The sequence below is a fragment of the Chelon labrosus genome, assembly GCF_963514085.1.
Source record: "Chelon labrosus genome assembly, chromosome: 13".
NCBI classification, from domain to species: Eukaryota; Metazoa; Chordata; class Actinopteri; order Mugiliformes; family Mugilidae; genus Chelon; species Chelon labrosus.
The window spans coordinates 1,528,638-1,547,089 of NC_140346.1; the positions used below are offsets into that span (position 1 = coordinate 1,528,638).

Here is an 18,452-nt window from a genome sequence, read left to right on the forward strand (position 1 = left end):
CTTCTGCAACTAACTGAGTGGAGCAGAGAGCAGGTAGACAGACACTAAAAACATTATGCAATACTAGTACAATAATTAGTAACATAATACTCTAACTGTTCTCAATTTTCTCACAGGGTCTCATTTTCATTACTTGCCACATCATATTCTGTGGTTTAAAGCTGTAATAATGTGTCATTGTGGCATGGCTGTACCCCCTTATTAAGTGTTAAGTGCTGTTAAGTCCAGGTCAGTGGTGTAATATCTGTCTTGTCACTAGTAATCTCAGTGATAGTAACAGTGCCACATAAAACTATAGTGTCTCCATTAAACCATTAAAGCATTATGTCATGGCCTAAAATCCTGAAGGGTCAATCAGGTTCCAGATTAATATCAAATATCTTCATGCGACTGCAGTTTAATAATAGTGTCCTTGTAGCAGAGGACTATAGAGTGTTTAGTAATGGAGCATATGATGTTGCGGTAAATAAACACTATAAAAGCATATTTTGAAAGATATTTTATACTCAGTTAGTTTCTATTTTATGTTTTATTCTGTCAGCAATATATTTGGAGTTACTGACTGTATATGAAGATAGATGAACCCTCTTCATATACAGTCACCCATAGAATTCCTGTAGAGCCATTTTGAAGTTCAGTGTGTGTGGTACCGGGGGTGGCCATCTTTGCAGTGTCTGACTCTGACAAATGGCTAATTAAAAAATGCGCAAAGAGGCGAAGCAGAGAATGCTGAAGCAGATGGCTAGAAACCTCAGATGGCACCCAGTTGTCACTTAAAGGGGGCCATGCCAATATTTACACATATCTCCATACATAACTTAATAACTAATCCTGACAAAAATGCCAATTTTATTTAGGCAGTTCGTATTAAATAAATGAGTGAATGACGGACACATGCAAGGCTGTAAAGATATTTATTTCTGCATTAAAGTTGCATATGTTAACATGACGGTCTATGAAAACTGACTGGCTGTTGGAACCAGCCTCTATTGCTCATTTGAGGTGTGTTTTTCTTTATTTTTTCAGTCCCAGAGGGTGCGCTTGTTTCCAGCAACAATACCCCAATAAAAAATGTGGTCTTTACATGCCTGATTAAATTGCTGATTACAGTGCCACTATGCTTTAAAGGTTACGGGAAATTAACTGTAAGACTGTATTGCATTACCTCAAAGTTAACGTAATACACTCTTACGGTTAATTTCATGTGCTAAGGTAGCTTAGTTCATTTGATCAGTAATGTTACCTGTTCTAGGATGCTCTGTAGTCTCTCGGGCTCCAGGTCAATGACATATTTCCTCTCTTGTCGTCGATCCAGATCCTCTAAGAGTCTGCGATACGCCGCCTCATTGAAACTCTCCACGCAGATTGCACTCACCTGTTTTTACATACAAACAAGTATTCATAAAAAATGTGTACATGAATACAGACAGGTGAGAATGAGGTCATGCACACAAAGCAATGGCGCCTGAAGAATTAATGACAAAACACCAAAAATAATTATGTGTTCTGTGTGTCCGTGTGTGGATATGATTGTGCAAATTACACATGTATGCTGCAAGAGGTCATGTGTTCTTGTTTCTGTGTGTGATTCCCCAGCAGGTTTCCAAGGCTGTGTGTGTGTGTGTGCTTGCGTGTGTCCTGACCTGCCATCCGTTCTGGCCGGCTCTCTCCATAATTGCCTGCAGTATTGCATAACCTAAACAACAAAGGGTAAAAAAAAAAGAGAGAGAAAGAGAATTAATGCTGGTCTAAGACGATGCTGCATTGGGAAATGGGGTAATTATATTTTGCAGGTAAAATGTCCCACCAGTGTTCAATCTTTTATTTTATCTTAGTCGCAATGCGTTCTCACAAAATGCCTTTCCAGGTGTTCATTACTTTCCAGCAGATTCCTCAGCCTGTCTCATTTATCAAACGCCAATGTCTTGTCTTCCAAAGTGGGGGCAAAGTGCTTAGTACTTGAAGCAACAAGCCTCCCTTTAACTTCACTTTAACAACAAACCTACAGAGCTTGTCGGGATAAAGAGTAATTTGGTGAAACTATACAGCCTGATTCATTGCTAATGATACAGTTATACGGGACATTTCATTCAAATCTAAATCCTCACTGCTTATGTTTTAGGACTTAATCAAATATAACTCATATGAGAACACATTTACCAGTTTATAGCACTGGTTTTGAACAAGGTGCATATGTCTCTCCATGCGAGGTTAGATGAGTTTATAGTTAATGAGTTAATGTGATTCTATGAGCAGCAGGCAGCAACACAAGTGACAATGATTTGCAATTTACTACTAGAACATCTGTCTTGATTGGGATTGGTTAAAACAAGAAGGAAAAAATTACAATAATTAGCGGTAACGCAATATCACAGTGATAATCCTTTATAATACTGGCACACACCTTCACTTTTACTGTTATGATGAATTAAGTTGTTAGGTTGCTCTTAGACAGAGTGGAAATAGGGTAAAAAGTTAAAGTCACATGCACACAATGACACAAAAAGACCCACCGACCCTTTTAATGCTGCATGCCTCATTTACACACAGCCTCTCATGTTATATTATTATAATAAGCATGTCTGTACCTAAATGAATGCATGTATGTTTACACTGGCGTGTGTCTGTGATATGTTCATGTATCAATGTTTGGTTTGTATTGTCCTTACATTAATTAATCAATTTAATGTTTGCACAGGTGCCACACATTTTCTTCTGTTGTATGTGAATTTATGCACGACCCTGTGTGCATGCATTTGTGTTTGTAGGGAAATGTGCAGGTATTCGAATATGCCACAGCTTGTAGTGTTTGTGTGTGTCACTGGGCTGTCTGTGGAGCTGAGCGGAGCAGGGAGCATAAAACACATCACAGTGTTACTGCCCATTTTCCAGCACATTACCGGCACCAGGGCCTGATGGGAGCCTATAATGAAGGGCCTTGCCTTGGCCAAAACACGGGTGAGTACAACCAAGACTCTATGCATCCATCCTCCGGTCCACCCCCCCCCCCCTCAAACCTCACCCTGTCACTTCCCTCTGCTATATGCCATGGTATATCCCTAGAGATGATCCTGTCTGTCCTCTTATTCCTCCATTCTGCCCTTTATGTAATCCCCCCTTTACCGTCCTCCGCTGCCAACGTCTACCTTTACTTTCTCCTCTTGCTATCCCTTTCCCTGTCAACTAGTTTGTCTCCTCTTCCCTAGACTCACAACTACTTTCTGTGCTTTTGGCTGCTCCACCAGCTTGACTCACCTAACCTGTCTTTCCTGCTTCTCCTTTTCCTTCCACTTTCACCCTCTGGTCCCCCCTGGTACTAACCCAGACAACCTAGGCCACAGGGATGTTGGCAGTGGTACAAACAGAGCACACACACACACACACACACACACACACACACAGTGAACCACTCACTGGTTCTCTCTAACACACCAATATACTGTTATCTAGGGACTATGCGTCATGTTTGACCTGACTTTCACTCCCTGTGGCAAGGAATTAGTCTGTGTGTTTTTGTGTGTGTATGTTTATGTGTGAGAGAAAATAATGCACCAAGCGCTCCCATTTTATTCTTGTTTCTGCAGCTGTATCCTTTATCAGACATGTTCAGTTTCACTAATAAGCCTCTGTACTTCCATAAGAAAACCATGTTTAATATGGGAGGTACAACAGCTAATTATCCTACAGATTATTTTATGTTTCGGTTCCATTCCAAACCCAGATTCTTCATGCAAATGTTTTTGAACCAAACTAAATTGGAAATCTTCCACAAGTGAATTTTGAATTTAGAGCCATAGATAAACAATGCCAGTGGCGTACAGATTTGAACAGGGGGAGAATGTCGTTTCATGCAGAGCTAGACGAGTTTATCCTTAATGAGATAATATGATCCTATGAGCAGTAGCTGGCAATACGAGTGATAATGATTTGTGCTATTCGAACAATTTTCTGCCAGTGCCATAAGGACACATTGCAGCTTCAGAATCAGAATCAGACTTTATTGCCAAGCATGTTTGTACATACAAGGAATTTGCTTTGGTCCAAAAGAAAAAGACCGTGGCTACCCTCCGCGGAGCCATCTTAGGAAAATTGGGGGCAGGAAAGGGGAGAAAAACAAGAGGAGAGAAGAGGAGAAAAAAGCAGCTCCCAGACTACACTCCTCTGGGGGAGTACAGTGTGGGACCAGGAAAAAACCTCAGCAACATAAGCACATATGAGCACACTTTTACAACATAAGAAGTCAAAACAACTTGCACCGGGGGAGGGGAAAGTTGATAAAGTCACAGCCCGTTTTGCATACAGAACATTATGTTGACATCTAGAATATAAAATGTCACCATTTTATCCAAGTAGACAATTGTGTGAAAAGTCATAAATAGCATGTTCATTCTTGAGTTGTGAGCTCACAGTGACCTTTGGTGACCAAATTCTAATCAGTTCATCCTTGAACCAAAGTGGACATGTGTGCCGAATCTGAAGAAATCCTCTCAAGGCCTTCCTGAAATATTGCGTTCACAAGGATGGGCAAGCTGTATGCACGGACAGACAGACAACCCGAAAACATAAAGGATATAGAGAACTTTACAGTGATCAATTAGTTTGGATCTTTACATTCTATAAAACCATCTTAATATATTCGTCCTTGTGCATTTACCTCTGTCTGTATCATACAGGAAGACAAATCGGCTCCAGTCGTAGTGGTCCAACAGTGACAGCAAAGCGCCTCTGATTGACGGCCGAAGCTGCAGCGTGAACTGGCCCTCTCCTTCGGTGGGGAAGCTGGGTGTCACTAGGCTGATGTGCAGGGCCCCACAGAACGATGTCAGCGTGTTCACCGAGCGCTTGTCGTAAAGGCCGAAGATGGCGAAGACTCCCCTCGAATACTGAGAACAGACTGACGAGAGGAGGGGAGAGAAGAATGGGAGAAAGAAGGAAGGGCGATGGTGTCGGGGGTACAGAGATTCGAATGGAAGAAAGAAAAAAGAGGGTAAACGGATATAAATTAGCAAAACCAGAAATATAAGAGAGCAGAATTGAAGTCTCTAATTAAATTCAAGCTGTAGGTTCTGGTTAAACATGTCAACCATTTTAATGAGCGACAACTTCAGCTTGTGTCAGCCATACAGCACCTTCTCACTCCTAATTAGGCTCACACACTTGTTTTCCAAATATGCCTACTGAAACCGAGCAGATCTCCAAAATGCGTCAAACTGTTCCTGTTCCAAACTTACTCTAAAAAATACCTTTTATTTTACTGAGCAGAGCAATGAGACAGATTCATTCACAAGAATCCATAAAATCGTCATCTGCCTGCTTCATTATATACATACACAGTAGTTAAGCGCAAACGTTTGCTTGGATTGAATCAGACTGCCCTATAAGCCCCTGGCCAGCAATTTTAAATTTTTTTGGACTAGCACAAAACCATTCCCAAGAGCAAAAACTTGCTGCTTAAAGTTGCTAAGGAAATTACAGTTAAATAACTCAACCTGCTTCGAGCTTAACATCCTTAAGATCCGTTCTTCCACACACACATACATGCAGATACAAAATGCCTTGACCGAGCCGTGAGCTCTCTTCAAATGTGAAGTCATTTTCCACTACAGTCTCCAAACACCCAAAATCTTTCAACCATTACGGAGAGGAGGGAGCTCATTTCTACAAAAATCTATTCTGTTTTGGTTTGTTCACGTGCATGACTCAACCAAAGCTGTTTGAACAAAAAACAAACAAACATCTAATTCACTTTCTAAGAATGAAGTGAGTGTAAGATAAAGACTAAAACTGCGACATCCATTTTTTATTTTTCATCCTTTTATTTCCTCCCCTCCTTACTCTCTTTAGCTCCATTCATCCTTTCAGCAAGGTTCTTTTAAGCTGGCATGTTTTGAACTTCAGCTCTATCATGCGTCATAATTCATTCTCCACCCTGTAATACGTCACACTGGAGTAAACAGGAAGACAGGAAGACTGCAGAGTAATGGCAACTGACGGACATTACCCTGAAGCCTTTTCTCTCTTCGTCCCTCTTTTGATCACCTCGTGCATGACACCATCTCATACCTTTTCTCTTTTCTTCTCTTTTCAGGGCAGAAACCCCATCCATCCCCTTTCTTTCAGCTTTCACCATCCACTCTCCTTCAGCTCCTCTCCCTCTCTTCATCTATGACTGCTTCCTTTCTCTGTCCCCTCCTCTCTCCCTCCCTCCTCCTGGGACTCAGAGTAATTCCATTATCAGCTATAAGCCTCAGTGGGGGTAAACACTGAGGGAGACGCAGCTTTGACGGTTCGGCTTGTGGCAATTAAACAAAGCCGAGGCCCCTGCACCCAGGAAGCGATAAGGCAGGGATTTAGTCTCCGATTATGACAGGAGCTAAATGTCTTCAATTCAGAGAACTAGCATACTAGCTGTACTTAGCATGCGTCATTCAGCATAAGCTGAGTCATGGTGTCCTTAAATTCAGTGTTCTTGGTGACTTTCAAGAAACATTTTGCTACGTTTCCTGATTTTATTTGGTATTTCAGAGCACACAGCAACGTGAGAGATGAGACAGTGTGTGTTAAACTACTAAATGACAGGTGTTATATTTTACTCAGGCACCAGGAGTGTTGAGTACCTGGAGTGCACAAAGGCGGTAACACTAAATTACAGAAGTTGACATATTTAAGTGCTCAGACAAAATCTAAAATTGAAACAACAGCAAAATGACAAAGACCGAAGAAAACAACAAGCAGTTTCAGATTAGAACACACAGAGAAAATGATGCTTGCTCATCCATGATGGCAGTTGCCTGACGAGAAATGACTCTTGGTTGAGATAAATGACATCCAGACACTGTCTAACGACAAAAGAAAATCAACATACAACTGAATGCCTTTGACAGCAGCATCAGGAAAAAATACCATTTACATGCTTTTAGATTAATTTGTTTGAGGGATCTGATCTTTGGAGTAAAAAAAAACCAAACAACAAAAAGCTGCAGAGTGAAAACACAACTTTCTTCTATTGCACACATCAACATATGGGCTGGAGCCAGTCAACTGATGCGTTTAGTTGGTAATTTCTGGCCCAGTTCTGTCTGCAACATGCACTCCTGGGCCTCCATCAAAACTTAAAGAAATATTGATAGCCTTAATCCCCAAACCATTCTATTTTTAAACAATACCCACACATATGCGTCTATGCTTTATGATCTTGGCTTTGCCTATCTCACACTCACATCACTTTCTTTATTCCACATTTCCCTTTCTGGTGTGTGTCTCTCTCTGGGCTTGTTTCTCTGCAACCTCATTCACCAACACCGCCACACTGCAAGGCTGGAATGTGCCAGACAGTGGCGTCATTGTAATAAAATGTGTGCTAAGCTTGCTTCATAAAGCTTTAATGAGAGGAGGGGACCAGCGGCATGGTGCATCAATGCCACAGTAAAAGCACTGGACACTATAGGTCTCTTGGGACTTCTTCAAGCTCTATTCCTTGTTGCCTCCTCCTCACTTGTCCTCTCAGCATCTCCATATGTTTTACAGTCTCCTGTTTTTTGGCTTAACTAAATGTTACCTCCGCTCCATATGCCAAACAGGTATTCACTGTGCATACCTCTCCATAAATCTGAGGTCCCTCATTTGTCTGCATTACTCTATAGAATATCCATCCTGTGCATGCCCGTATCTTCTCCTGCAGCTATCCCTGCATCTTCACACTGATTAATTTATTTGTGTCTGTGCGTTTTAGAAAGCCCTTTCACTCATGTGCACAATATGTGCATCATGTTATTTCTTGTTTTCACAAGGCACAACAGGGCAGGAAATATGTTGCTGAAACAGAGCAGTATTTCACAGACTGATATCGCCGCTCTCTTTGCTTCTCTGATTTTGTCCTCCATGCTCTCTTGCATATTTCTCTCACCCATCCCTCCCTTCTATATGTCTCTCAGTATAGTGTCTTTAGAGAGGCTCCTTGTTTGTTTTTCACATGCCAGCAGCAAGAATAGTTGCTCACAGAACAAACCTGCTACTGATTTCAGTGTCACTGCACTACAGCACAACCAAAAGTAATACACACAGCTAAACTCTAGTCACCTATACGCATTTTGAGCACACCGAATCATAACCTTCCCCACCATTCACCAACCTTCAGAATTTCTGTCCTGATGCTGCAGTCACTTCTCACTCATTAGTCTGAATAACAACCCTGCAAAGACATTCTCCAGACAGAAGCAGAAACACTGGAAGCTCTCATTACTTGCAGGTGAAGGCCAAAACAAAGGAAGCACCTGAGTAAATGAGGAATACAAGTTAGTTTAAAAAGTCATTAAGGTGTATTTTTCCTGTCACTGCCCAGGGTTCCCGACAGTGCATGGTGATACTTTGAGAAGGAGAATGAAGGTAAATGCCAATAATAAGCTTTTATGAGCAATGTAATTAGTGTAAAATCTACTGTCCCATGCCTTACACTGACATTTCACATTGAACCTATTTACAGTAGTAACCTTTAGAAGAGAAAACTTGTGTACTGTATATATTCTGATTCAGCACTGCAAAAAAGCAGAGTTTTAAAGAATCTGCTTCTAAACATGGTTATGCTGTTTTATAGGATCGGACTGAGCGAAGTCACAGCAACAGAAAATAAAAGAAAGCAGAAGAAGCAGTCCCACTATGTTCTGTGCTTTGCAATAATATCACTGCTGCAGTATAATGAGGTGGGGCAGTGCAGTAAACTGAAGTGTAACCGCATTAAATACACTTAATTTAAATGCACTGAAGTGTAATACTTTAATTGCTCCCTGTGGATAACTGAGATTGTACACCACTATAAAACAAAGCCACGTATATGCCTTTCACATTTAACAATGTTTTTTGGGTGAATCAAGTTTTATATTTATTTATGGTTAGGGTGAATGGTGGGCTTTAAGAGCTCAGGGTTCACAGTTTCTGAGTCCTGAGTAAGAACAGGTCCATTTGGACAGCAAAAACACTTGGTTAAGGTTAGTGAAATGTCATGGGCTTACTTAAAGGTTAATAAATACTTTGCATTGTGTGCTCTTCTCAACTTTTTCTGTGCTAAGCCAAGTTTGCGACCTTCTACTAACTGCTGTTAACAAAGCTGTGATGGCATAATCAGAACCAAGAAAACATGTAATAATGCATATTTGCTTGTGAGTAAATAGGCTATTGTTTTGTGACATTGCATTAGCAGAAAATGTATTAAATACTTTGTCAGTAAACAATTTGCTCATCCATTAATTATTTATTACCATATTTACCTGTTAATTAACAGCATTTTTCAGGAATGTGGACAAAAACGTAATCTATCAAGCTTTTGTTTCCTAAATGTGTTTGCTGTTGCAAATTAATACCATATTAACATATTTTCTTGGAAATAGTGTTGCATGGGTGGAGTACGCTGAGATTTGATGGAGCAAAACAATCAGTTGTTACAAAACATTTCACACCCTGCTACTATATTTTTATTTTATTTTTCTGTCAGAATATCCTCCCAGAGTTGGCTGAACCATTTTTAACCTCTGTCTCTCAAATGTCTGTGCTTGACATTGATAGCAGGCCCAAGCTCAAGCTCAAGTTTGATGTTTAGAAAGAAACCAGATATAGTAATTTCTCATGAGATAGATAAGCACATGCTCCTCCATCAGATAACCATAGACACATTATTTATATCCCAGACCACAACTTCTAATCCATCCTAAGCAGTAGTTATGTGATCTCAAGCTAAAAGCCTGAAGATCAATATACCTCCAGAGAGCATGCTCATTACTTTGTAACACAGACAAAAATTAGAAGACATTAAGAGTGTTTTTTAAGCACTGACAAACTGTTCAGTTGAGGGTGCCTAAACAGAGAGATGTGCACAGCAATATAAACAATTTACAAAAATGACGTTGCTTTTTTGGGAAGCTGATTTAGATTTGCATGGATGAATGCTTTATAATTGGCTTAATTCCCTTGCAATAGAAAGTCTGTATACATGCAGTGTTCACTTGCTGAGGTGTTATTGCTGACACCTCAAGTGTGCACCCAACAGCAGCATCATAAATACAGGATAAAAGATAAAGCTTGAAGATCAATGGTCTGGCAAGGGCATTCAGCCACCTTATGGATTTCGTATCAGATCCTCTCTACGAGAGCATAGTTTACAAGATAACTGATCCACAATAGCTTCATAAACAGGGCAGTGATTATTGAGAGTGATAGAGTCTATGTGGCATGCTGTGTCTGTGTGTCTGCTTCACTGTGCTTGTGAATGAGGCCATTCATCCCTCTGTTTGCCTCCTTCTGAGGTCTATCTATGTCTATCTTCCCATTTTCTTCCCTCTTTCATAAAACTGCCTCAAGCAGAGAGGAAACGGAGGCTTCAGTTCTTCTCAGGACGGGAAGAAAAGAAGAAGTGCAGAGTGAGAAAAAGGCAAGAGGGGAAGAGAGTAGTTCCAAAACCCACAAGGGGCTCTGACAGTAACAAGAGTGCATAAAGTCTGCCAAGAAGACACTGCAGAGAGAAAGAAGCGGCAGGGAAATATATATGCAAACGGGCAGAAAGAGAAAGTAAGGAGATACTGCCCTGCAGGATACTGAAAGAAAAGAAAAGGCTGGAAATCAGTCCTTAAATGTGCTCACAGCTTTTTGAGTTTTGGGAGCTGGGTTGTCAGATGAATTTAGTGCATACACACACATACCGGTTGAAACTAACACATGCACAGAACTACCAGGTCAGAGGTGAGGGGCAGCATGAGAAAAGGCTCTTGGGTAAAACTGCCACACTCCTCTGTTACTTCTTTATTCTCTTTATTGTCTTGATTACATTTTTCTACTTCTCTGCACCTGTTCTCCCCATCCCCTCCCCAGCTCTTCCCACAGGGCCTGTCAAATGCCAATTAGCCACCCCACTCAAGGAGAATTTAAAAAAAGAAAAGGAAAGAAAGCTGAGTTGTAGTGAGAATTTCAATAACAATCAAAAACAAACTAAACAAAGAAGGCAGTGGGTATGTAATGGCTTTTACAATCTACAGTTTAGAAAGATTAAAATGTTTGCGAGACAAATTAGCTAATGCTTGCTTGGATCCTCAAATCTCCAACACATAATTTGTCTTATTTTTTCACATAGTATTATTTTAGAACCCATTTACTTCTTTTACAGATTGGGCTTCTTTCATTGGTCAATTAACTGACTCTTAAATTACAGCAGTGATGTTCTTATTTGACACTGCTGTGGCTTCACTGCTTGCTTTTAAATCTTAATCTTAAAATTAAAAGGAAATGTGATGCTGCCCAAATTACATTTGCTTCTATATAATTAGAAGTTTTGATTAATTAACTTATCCAACAAGTTGCAAGGTTGGCAAGGAACAAATAAAAAAACTCTCAAAGAGTGTATTTCCACCTGTAGCAACAACACATTGTTTAAACTGTGGCTCACAGAATTTCCTTAAGGGTAGAAAAGGAAAAAATATTGTCCTGAAGCAGCAGATACAGCATATTCCCTTTATCTTTTCTCTGACTGAGTAAACTGTCAGTCATTTCAGCATCCTGTTCTTTGTATGACCACCCCTCACCCAGACCACCTCCCTACAAATTATATGGGGTGAATGAACATTATACACACACACGAATAAACTTTTTCAAGGTACTATACTTTTAGCAGTATATTTATAACATGATTGGGGATATAGATTTGTGGGTACATCGTATCTGTATCAGGTTAATTGGTGAATCCAAATTGCCATTATACCTGCCAACATTGAGCTATGAAAAAGAGGGAGATTTTCTGGGGTAGCGGTTGGATTGCTCCACTTGCAACATCCCTGCCATGTTGTAAACAACTTTTAATGAGACTTAAATCCAGAGCTACAATGAAATGTGCTACAACGTACGTCCCGAAATTACTCTACAGCCTTCTCGGAGCCATATATGTGTAATTTTAATCACAATAAAATACAATATACAATTATACATACATTCATTCATTCATCTTCTATACCCGCTTAGTCCTGTTAAGGATCGCGGGGGTCTTGCTGGAGCCTATCCCAGCTGTCATCAGGCGAGAGGCAGGGGTACACCCTGGACAGGTCGCCAGTCCATCGCAGGGCTAACACAGAGAGACAGACAACCATTCACACACTCTCACCTACGGCCAATTTAGAATCACCAATTAACCTAATGAGCATGTCTTTGGATGGTGGCACAGTGGCGAGGTGTAAATGTGAAGCGTTCATTATTAATTGTAACTGAAGAAAACCAAACATATTTCGTTTGTGAATTAATAAAATTCAAAACAGCAATTTCCAGTCCATAGAGCACTTGCTTTAAATTAATATAGTTACCCCCTTAATAATGGGGTCAAAATAAAGACACACTTTTACTGAAGTCATCACAGAAAACAAAAGGCCTGTTGTTCTTCGCGACCAACATTGCCATCACGTCCCTCAGCAAGAACGACCCGATGCTTGATGTTCTTTCTGTGCCTCCACTGCTTGTTTGCGTTTAGCACAACGTAGTTTTTCCCTCCGCGTTCCACGCGGAAGTCACCCCGACACAGTTTACAAGAGTCAGGGGAGACACTTACGTGACTCGCGACGACAAAGGTAAACGTGTCACACCACGCAGATTGAAAACTTTGAAGCATATTTTTCGTTTGTTGTCTCCATCTTGCTCATTTTGTGTAGCCCGGGAATTGATGTGTGCTTGGACATGGGCAGTGACGTGTGGGACACAAGGCACGTAGAGTTTGGGTTGGGTTGCCAGGTTGTCAGGTACCAGGACACATGAAACACCATTGACTCATTTCACTTTAAAATCGGGAGATAGCAGGAGAAATTACAAATCGGGAGCAGGGCAGGAGAAATTGTTAAAAATCGGGAGACTCACGCATAAATCGGGAGTGTTGGCAGGTATGCATTATAGTCTGGTAACATCAAACATCTGACATCAGAAGGTAACGAAGGGCCAACTGTGACATTGCAGTGTGTTCGTCTGCAACTTTCTGGACCAGACAGAGGCAGCAAAGACCACAGCCATAGCCCCTTTCTATACCAGCAGTCTGTACTCAAAAGTGAAAAGGGGAAACTGAAAGAGCATGAATTAGCTGAGAAACCACGTAGCTAGAGCTACAAACTGTCGTACAGAGCTGGTCTACAGTTTAGGTATTCCAAAGGACCCTCATTGTGAAAATGTGTGTGAATTTAAATGTTCAAATCGCTGAAAAGCAGTGGCTACGGGTCCAGCTAGTGGCACAGATGTGGGTAATATCACAAAGGCTAGGCTCACAGACTATCATTGACTGGCCCAAATCAGCAAATGGCCAACCACTGGTTTGGTGTGACACGGCCCTTAGATCCACGTGTGAATGTATTTATCTGTTTGGTTGTTTTGATGTGATAGAGAAAAGCTGTCAAATAAAAACTGAGACCGTTGCAAGCCACTGGACACTATAGGTCTCTTGGGACTTCTTCAAGCTCTTTTCCTTGTTGCCTCCTCAAACGGGATGGGATGAGAGGGGTTGAGTGGGATAGATGAGAAGGGTTGGGGCAATGGTTGACAGAGGTCAAGGGAAGGCATGAAGGTGGCAGAATATGTAGATGGATGATTGGTAGAGGAAGCCAGGGAGTGAGACTCGGGTGGGGTCACACCTCAGGAAAATTCAGCTCCTCCAGTTTCAAGTGGATTCAATCAAAATGGTCTGAAAATGCTTTATAGAACTAGAGCCTGACACCCCCAGAGCAAGCACTAAGGCAACAGTGGCAAGGAAAAACTCACTTTTAACAGGAAGAAATCTTGAGCAGAACCTGGATCATATAAGGGGACACCCATCTGCTTGAGGCCAATCAGGTTTGTGAGGACAAGTGGGCTCTTCTCATGCCAAGGTTTCTTATTTTAAGTGTTCAACTTTATACTATAATCTTAAATCAAATTTAACAATCTTAATTCAAGAAATCTTGTCAAGTGAAATTATTAAAAATTAAATTAAATCAGATAATTTCACTTGTTTTGAGTACCTTTAGTGTTTTTATCTTGTTTTCAGACGCCACTTTTTTGCAGTGAAGCTGTGGATGTGTGAATCAGAGAGGATTCCTGGAGAAGCACTTGGCGAGTCCTTGACATGGATGAAATTGATGGTTGGATGAGTGATGGTGGGGAGCATTTAGAGCTAAGAGAGATTCTGCATAAACTTTGGTTAGCATATTGTTGTGGAGCCGGAAATAAAAAGTGAGCAGGTCTTATGCACGATTTGATATAGACAAAATTAAGCTGCTGATGTTTACTGGGATGTTGGATGTTCTAATGCTGAAAGAAGACCTTTAGGCCACTCATGTCCCTAAAGAGCTTCCCTTGTCGAGGGAATTGTGCTGAACTGAGATGTACGAAAGAAATGAGGATGGAAGGTAGTGTAATGATTAGAATGCAGCGTAGGATTCTGAACAAATGTTATTTTGTATTATTCAACCCCTTCATGACATGCATCTTTAGTACTTAGTAGAGCACCCTGTTGCTGTTATGACCTGCTGCAAACGTGATTCATAGCCAGACACCAGCTTCTGGCAGCGTTCCTGGCGAGTCTTAGCCCATTCCTCATGGGCAAAGGCCTCCAGTTCACTAATAATCTTGGGTTTGTGTGCTGCCTTTTTTCAAAGCGCACCAGAGATTTTCCATGGATTTCAAGTCAGATGACTGTGGTGGCCATTCTAGTATCTCCCAGTGCTTTTTCTGAAACCAAGCTTTGAGGAATGCTTGGCATCACTGTTGGAAGGTCCAATGACACCCAAGCTTGATGGAGCAAGATGGAGAGTAGGATTCAGGCGACTTCTGAATGGCAACTGTTGTATGGACAAAAATGTGATAATATAGTACTAAATTAGGGTTATTCTTTCCCTTTTTTTAAATAAAGCTCGCAAACTATTGGAAGCAATAAAGGATGCAAGAAAATTACTCTTTATGGTATCATACAGATAAGGATGAAGACATGAAGTCTGGAAAAAATTGATTGGTGTAGGAGCTAATAGTTGATGATGAAGATCAAAGGTGCAGGGTGTGAATGGGGAGGCAGAAAAACAAATAAAACCACTGCATTAGAGTTTGGAATTAAATTTAACCCAATAAGTACCCTGGTTAGCCTGAGTGAATCTGTGGCTTAGGAGGAGAGTCGAATGCAGAGAGTAAAACTCAATAAGGGCTGATAAAAAGGTAGTCATCAAACTCGTCTATGTAGGAAGAGAGAACACGACTAGTTATCAAGTAAGCATAATAGCTAAAATAACTAATAATTGCATTGTAGACATGCACAAGTCCTGAATATTACCAATGAGTTATTTAGGAATGTGTGGGAGTTGGCATATTAAGACACTATCTTTTAGTGAGTCTAAACTTTCCATTCAGGCGTGACTGTCGGACGGGGAGTGTTACGGATGAGTTCCGGATGAAGATAATGGCTGTTGATGAGGTGCCAGTGTGACGTTTTGATGCTGACCGGTGAGTGCGATATAACTTATTAACTTAAGTTATAATAACCTCTTTTTATGAACTGTGATACAGTTAACATTTGGTGAAAAAACACCATTTAAGTATATGAAAATCAAATGGGTAACTGTGAAATTGACATTTCATAGATGGCCAACTCTGGATTTAACTCAATAATTTTTAATATCCTGTTGTGATGTGGTGTGAAGCCCTGCACATTAGGGAAATAATGGGCTTCAAAAATTACTTCTTAATATTAACTTGGTGACATTTCTCTGCATTATTCAGTGTTGAAAATGGAGAGTGACAAGGAAATTACTGTACATGCAAAAGTGATTGAGCATTCATGTTGGTTGTAACTGGTGCTATCTCAGTCCAATGAGGCATGGATATGACCAATCAGCACTTCTGTTTCCTTTTCTGTAACGTCATGAGGAAATGAACAGATTTTGGTTACATCTCATTAGTGTCTCAAGTTCATATCTCTTAGCTCAGCACATTGCTTGGAACATCAGGCTCGTCTGGCGAAGATGTTGTTGCTACCCCATCAAAACGACAAAAAATGTTACGCACGAAACTGCTGAAGTCAAGCATTCTTCACATTTCCTAGAACTGCAACCAATCACAACTGGTCGAGTACATTGCCTCCACCCAGTAATCTGCTGCATGTTTGGCACATAGAGTTTTAGACAGTTTCAGATAATTAAGGACAAGAAATGCTTGCACTACAAAAAAAAAAAAAAAAAAAAAAAAAACAATCAAAAAAACCCCCACTAACACTTTACAGTAAAGTTTTGCCTGTGGCAGAAAATCACATTTTTGATTAAACTTTAAGTAGCAATTTCAATACATACTCTGACATTCAAAATTTCATGCCCTCTTGGGAACAAAACAATTCCTGTTTTCGCGTCCACATTATTAAAAATATCCTGAAGACCTGACTTTACTGAGGCATATTAACAGTCATGCCATACTAAACCTTGCTAAAAGGCTCGACTCTGCCCTAAGCATACATGTATCTGCTTACATCTCAATACACCAGAAATACTGTACGTGCATGCACACATATACAGTTGAAACCAGATGTTTACATACACTGTGTTAAAAGACACATAAACATTTTTCCTCACTGTCTGAAGTTAAAGCAGACTAAACCTCTCATGTTTTAGGTCAGTTAGGATTACTAAAATTATTTCTATTTGATAAATGCCACAATAATGAGAGGGATAATTTCTTAGAGAATTTTTTATTACTTTCTTCAAAGTCAGAAGTTTACATTTCCTTAGTATTTGGTAGCATTGCCTTTAAACTGTATGACTTGGGCCAAACCTTTTGGGTATCCTTCCACAAGCTTCTCACAATAGTCTGCTGGAATTCTGATCCATTCCTCCTGACAGAACTTGTGTAACTGAGTCAGGGTTGTAGGCCGCCTCACTCGCACACGCCTTTTCAGATCTGCCCACCGATTGAGATCGGGGCTTTGTGATGGCCACTCCAAAACATTGATTTTGTTGTCCTTAAACCAGTTTGTAACTACTTTGGCAGTATGCTTAGGGTCATTGTCCATTTGGAAGACCCATTTGGGCCCAAGCTTTAACTTCCTGGCTGATGTCTTGAGATGTTGCTCCACAATTCTCTTGGCTGATTTCTTTTGATTTTCCCATGATGTCAAACAAGGAAGCAGTGTGTTTGAGGTGTAGCCTTAAAATACATCCACAGGTGTGCCTCCAATTAACTCAAATGTTGTCTGTTAACCTATCAGAAGCTTCCAAAGCCATGACATCATCATCAGGGCTTTCCTTCATTGTTTAAAGACATAGTAATCTTTGTTTATGTAAACTTCTGACTTTGAAGAAAGCAATAAAAAATTCTCTAAGAAATTCTCTCTGTCATTATTGTGGCATTTAGCAAATAGAAATAATTTTGATAATCCTAACTGACCTAAAACAGGAGAGGTTTAGTCTGATTTAACTTCAGACAGTGAGGAAAAAAGGTTTATGTGTCTCTAACACAGTGTATGTAAACATCTGGTTTCAACTGTATACACATACATGTCGTAGCATATACAATATGGACAATGGGCGGCAGCAACTTTGCCTTACCAATGAGGTCTGCAACCACAAAGATAAAAGATAGAGGTAGTACGAAAGAAGCAAGGAAAAGATAAGAGAGAAAGAAGGAAGGAAACTACATGTCACCTGTCATAGTGCTGCGCTATGTGCCCCTGGGACACAGGCCTTTAAACAGGGATAATCTATGTGTGTGTGTGTGTGCGTGTGTGTGTGGTGTGTGTGTGTGTGAGAGACAGAGAGAGAGAGAGAGAGAGAGAGAGAGAGAGAGAGAGATGTGACAGAGAGCCTTTTTACTCCAGTCATCTTTAAGCACTACTAACAGTAGCTAAAGCCCCTCCGGGCCTGTCCAGTGTGAACACAGTCATTCATCACACACACGCACACACACACATGCTCATGCACGCACAGGTACACAGTACACACACACACATGCATTGCTGATATCAAAACCATTCATCATGGCAGACGGGGGAGAAGGAGGAGAAGAGGAAAAATGCAGAGGGGAGGAGAAATTCACTCACTATGCTAGACTGGTACTATATGTAAGTACTGTGCTTTCATCTCCTTCTGAAAGAGTAATCACACAGAGAAATCTGCAATAATCTTTTCACACTTGACGTGCACTTTTCTCTCGTGGTGCACTTTTTTTTATTTATTTTTTTAAATTTCCCTGCTGTTTGGTAACCGTGCATAAACCTTCAAATATTCTCAGCATGTTAATTTCACTCTTTGGTTCGACAGCCCCGGGAGCGTAAAGCCATTTTGCTGGACATGGTTTACCTGTAGGTGTTTTCAAAGTGGTTACATGCCTCTGTGTGATTGCTCCTTAGGATTGCCTGAGTAAACATGATAAGCGGTCTTTAATGCAATAACGAAGAAAGCTAACCAGGTCAGAGAAAAATTATTGTAGAGCCGTGC

General features: G+C 40.6%; 1 protein-coding gene across 1 annotated transcript in view; it reads right to left on the bottom strand.

Moving 5' to 3' along the window:
* The window catches only part of gria4a (glutamate receptor, ionotropic, AMPA 4a), a gene marked incomplete at both ends in the record, with an annotated part of 93,611 nt that overhangs the window by 46,988 nt on the left and 28,171 nt on the right, over positions 1-18,452 (bottom strand). The window contains 3 exon segments of the mRNA XM_084559394.1: positions 1,244-1,375; positions 1,644-1,696; positions 4,655-4,894. Of these exon segments, the coding sequence (XP_084415520.1) occupies positions 1,244-1,375; positions 1,644-1,696; positions 4,655-4,894 (425 nt within the window).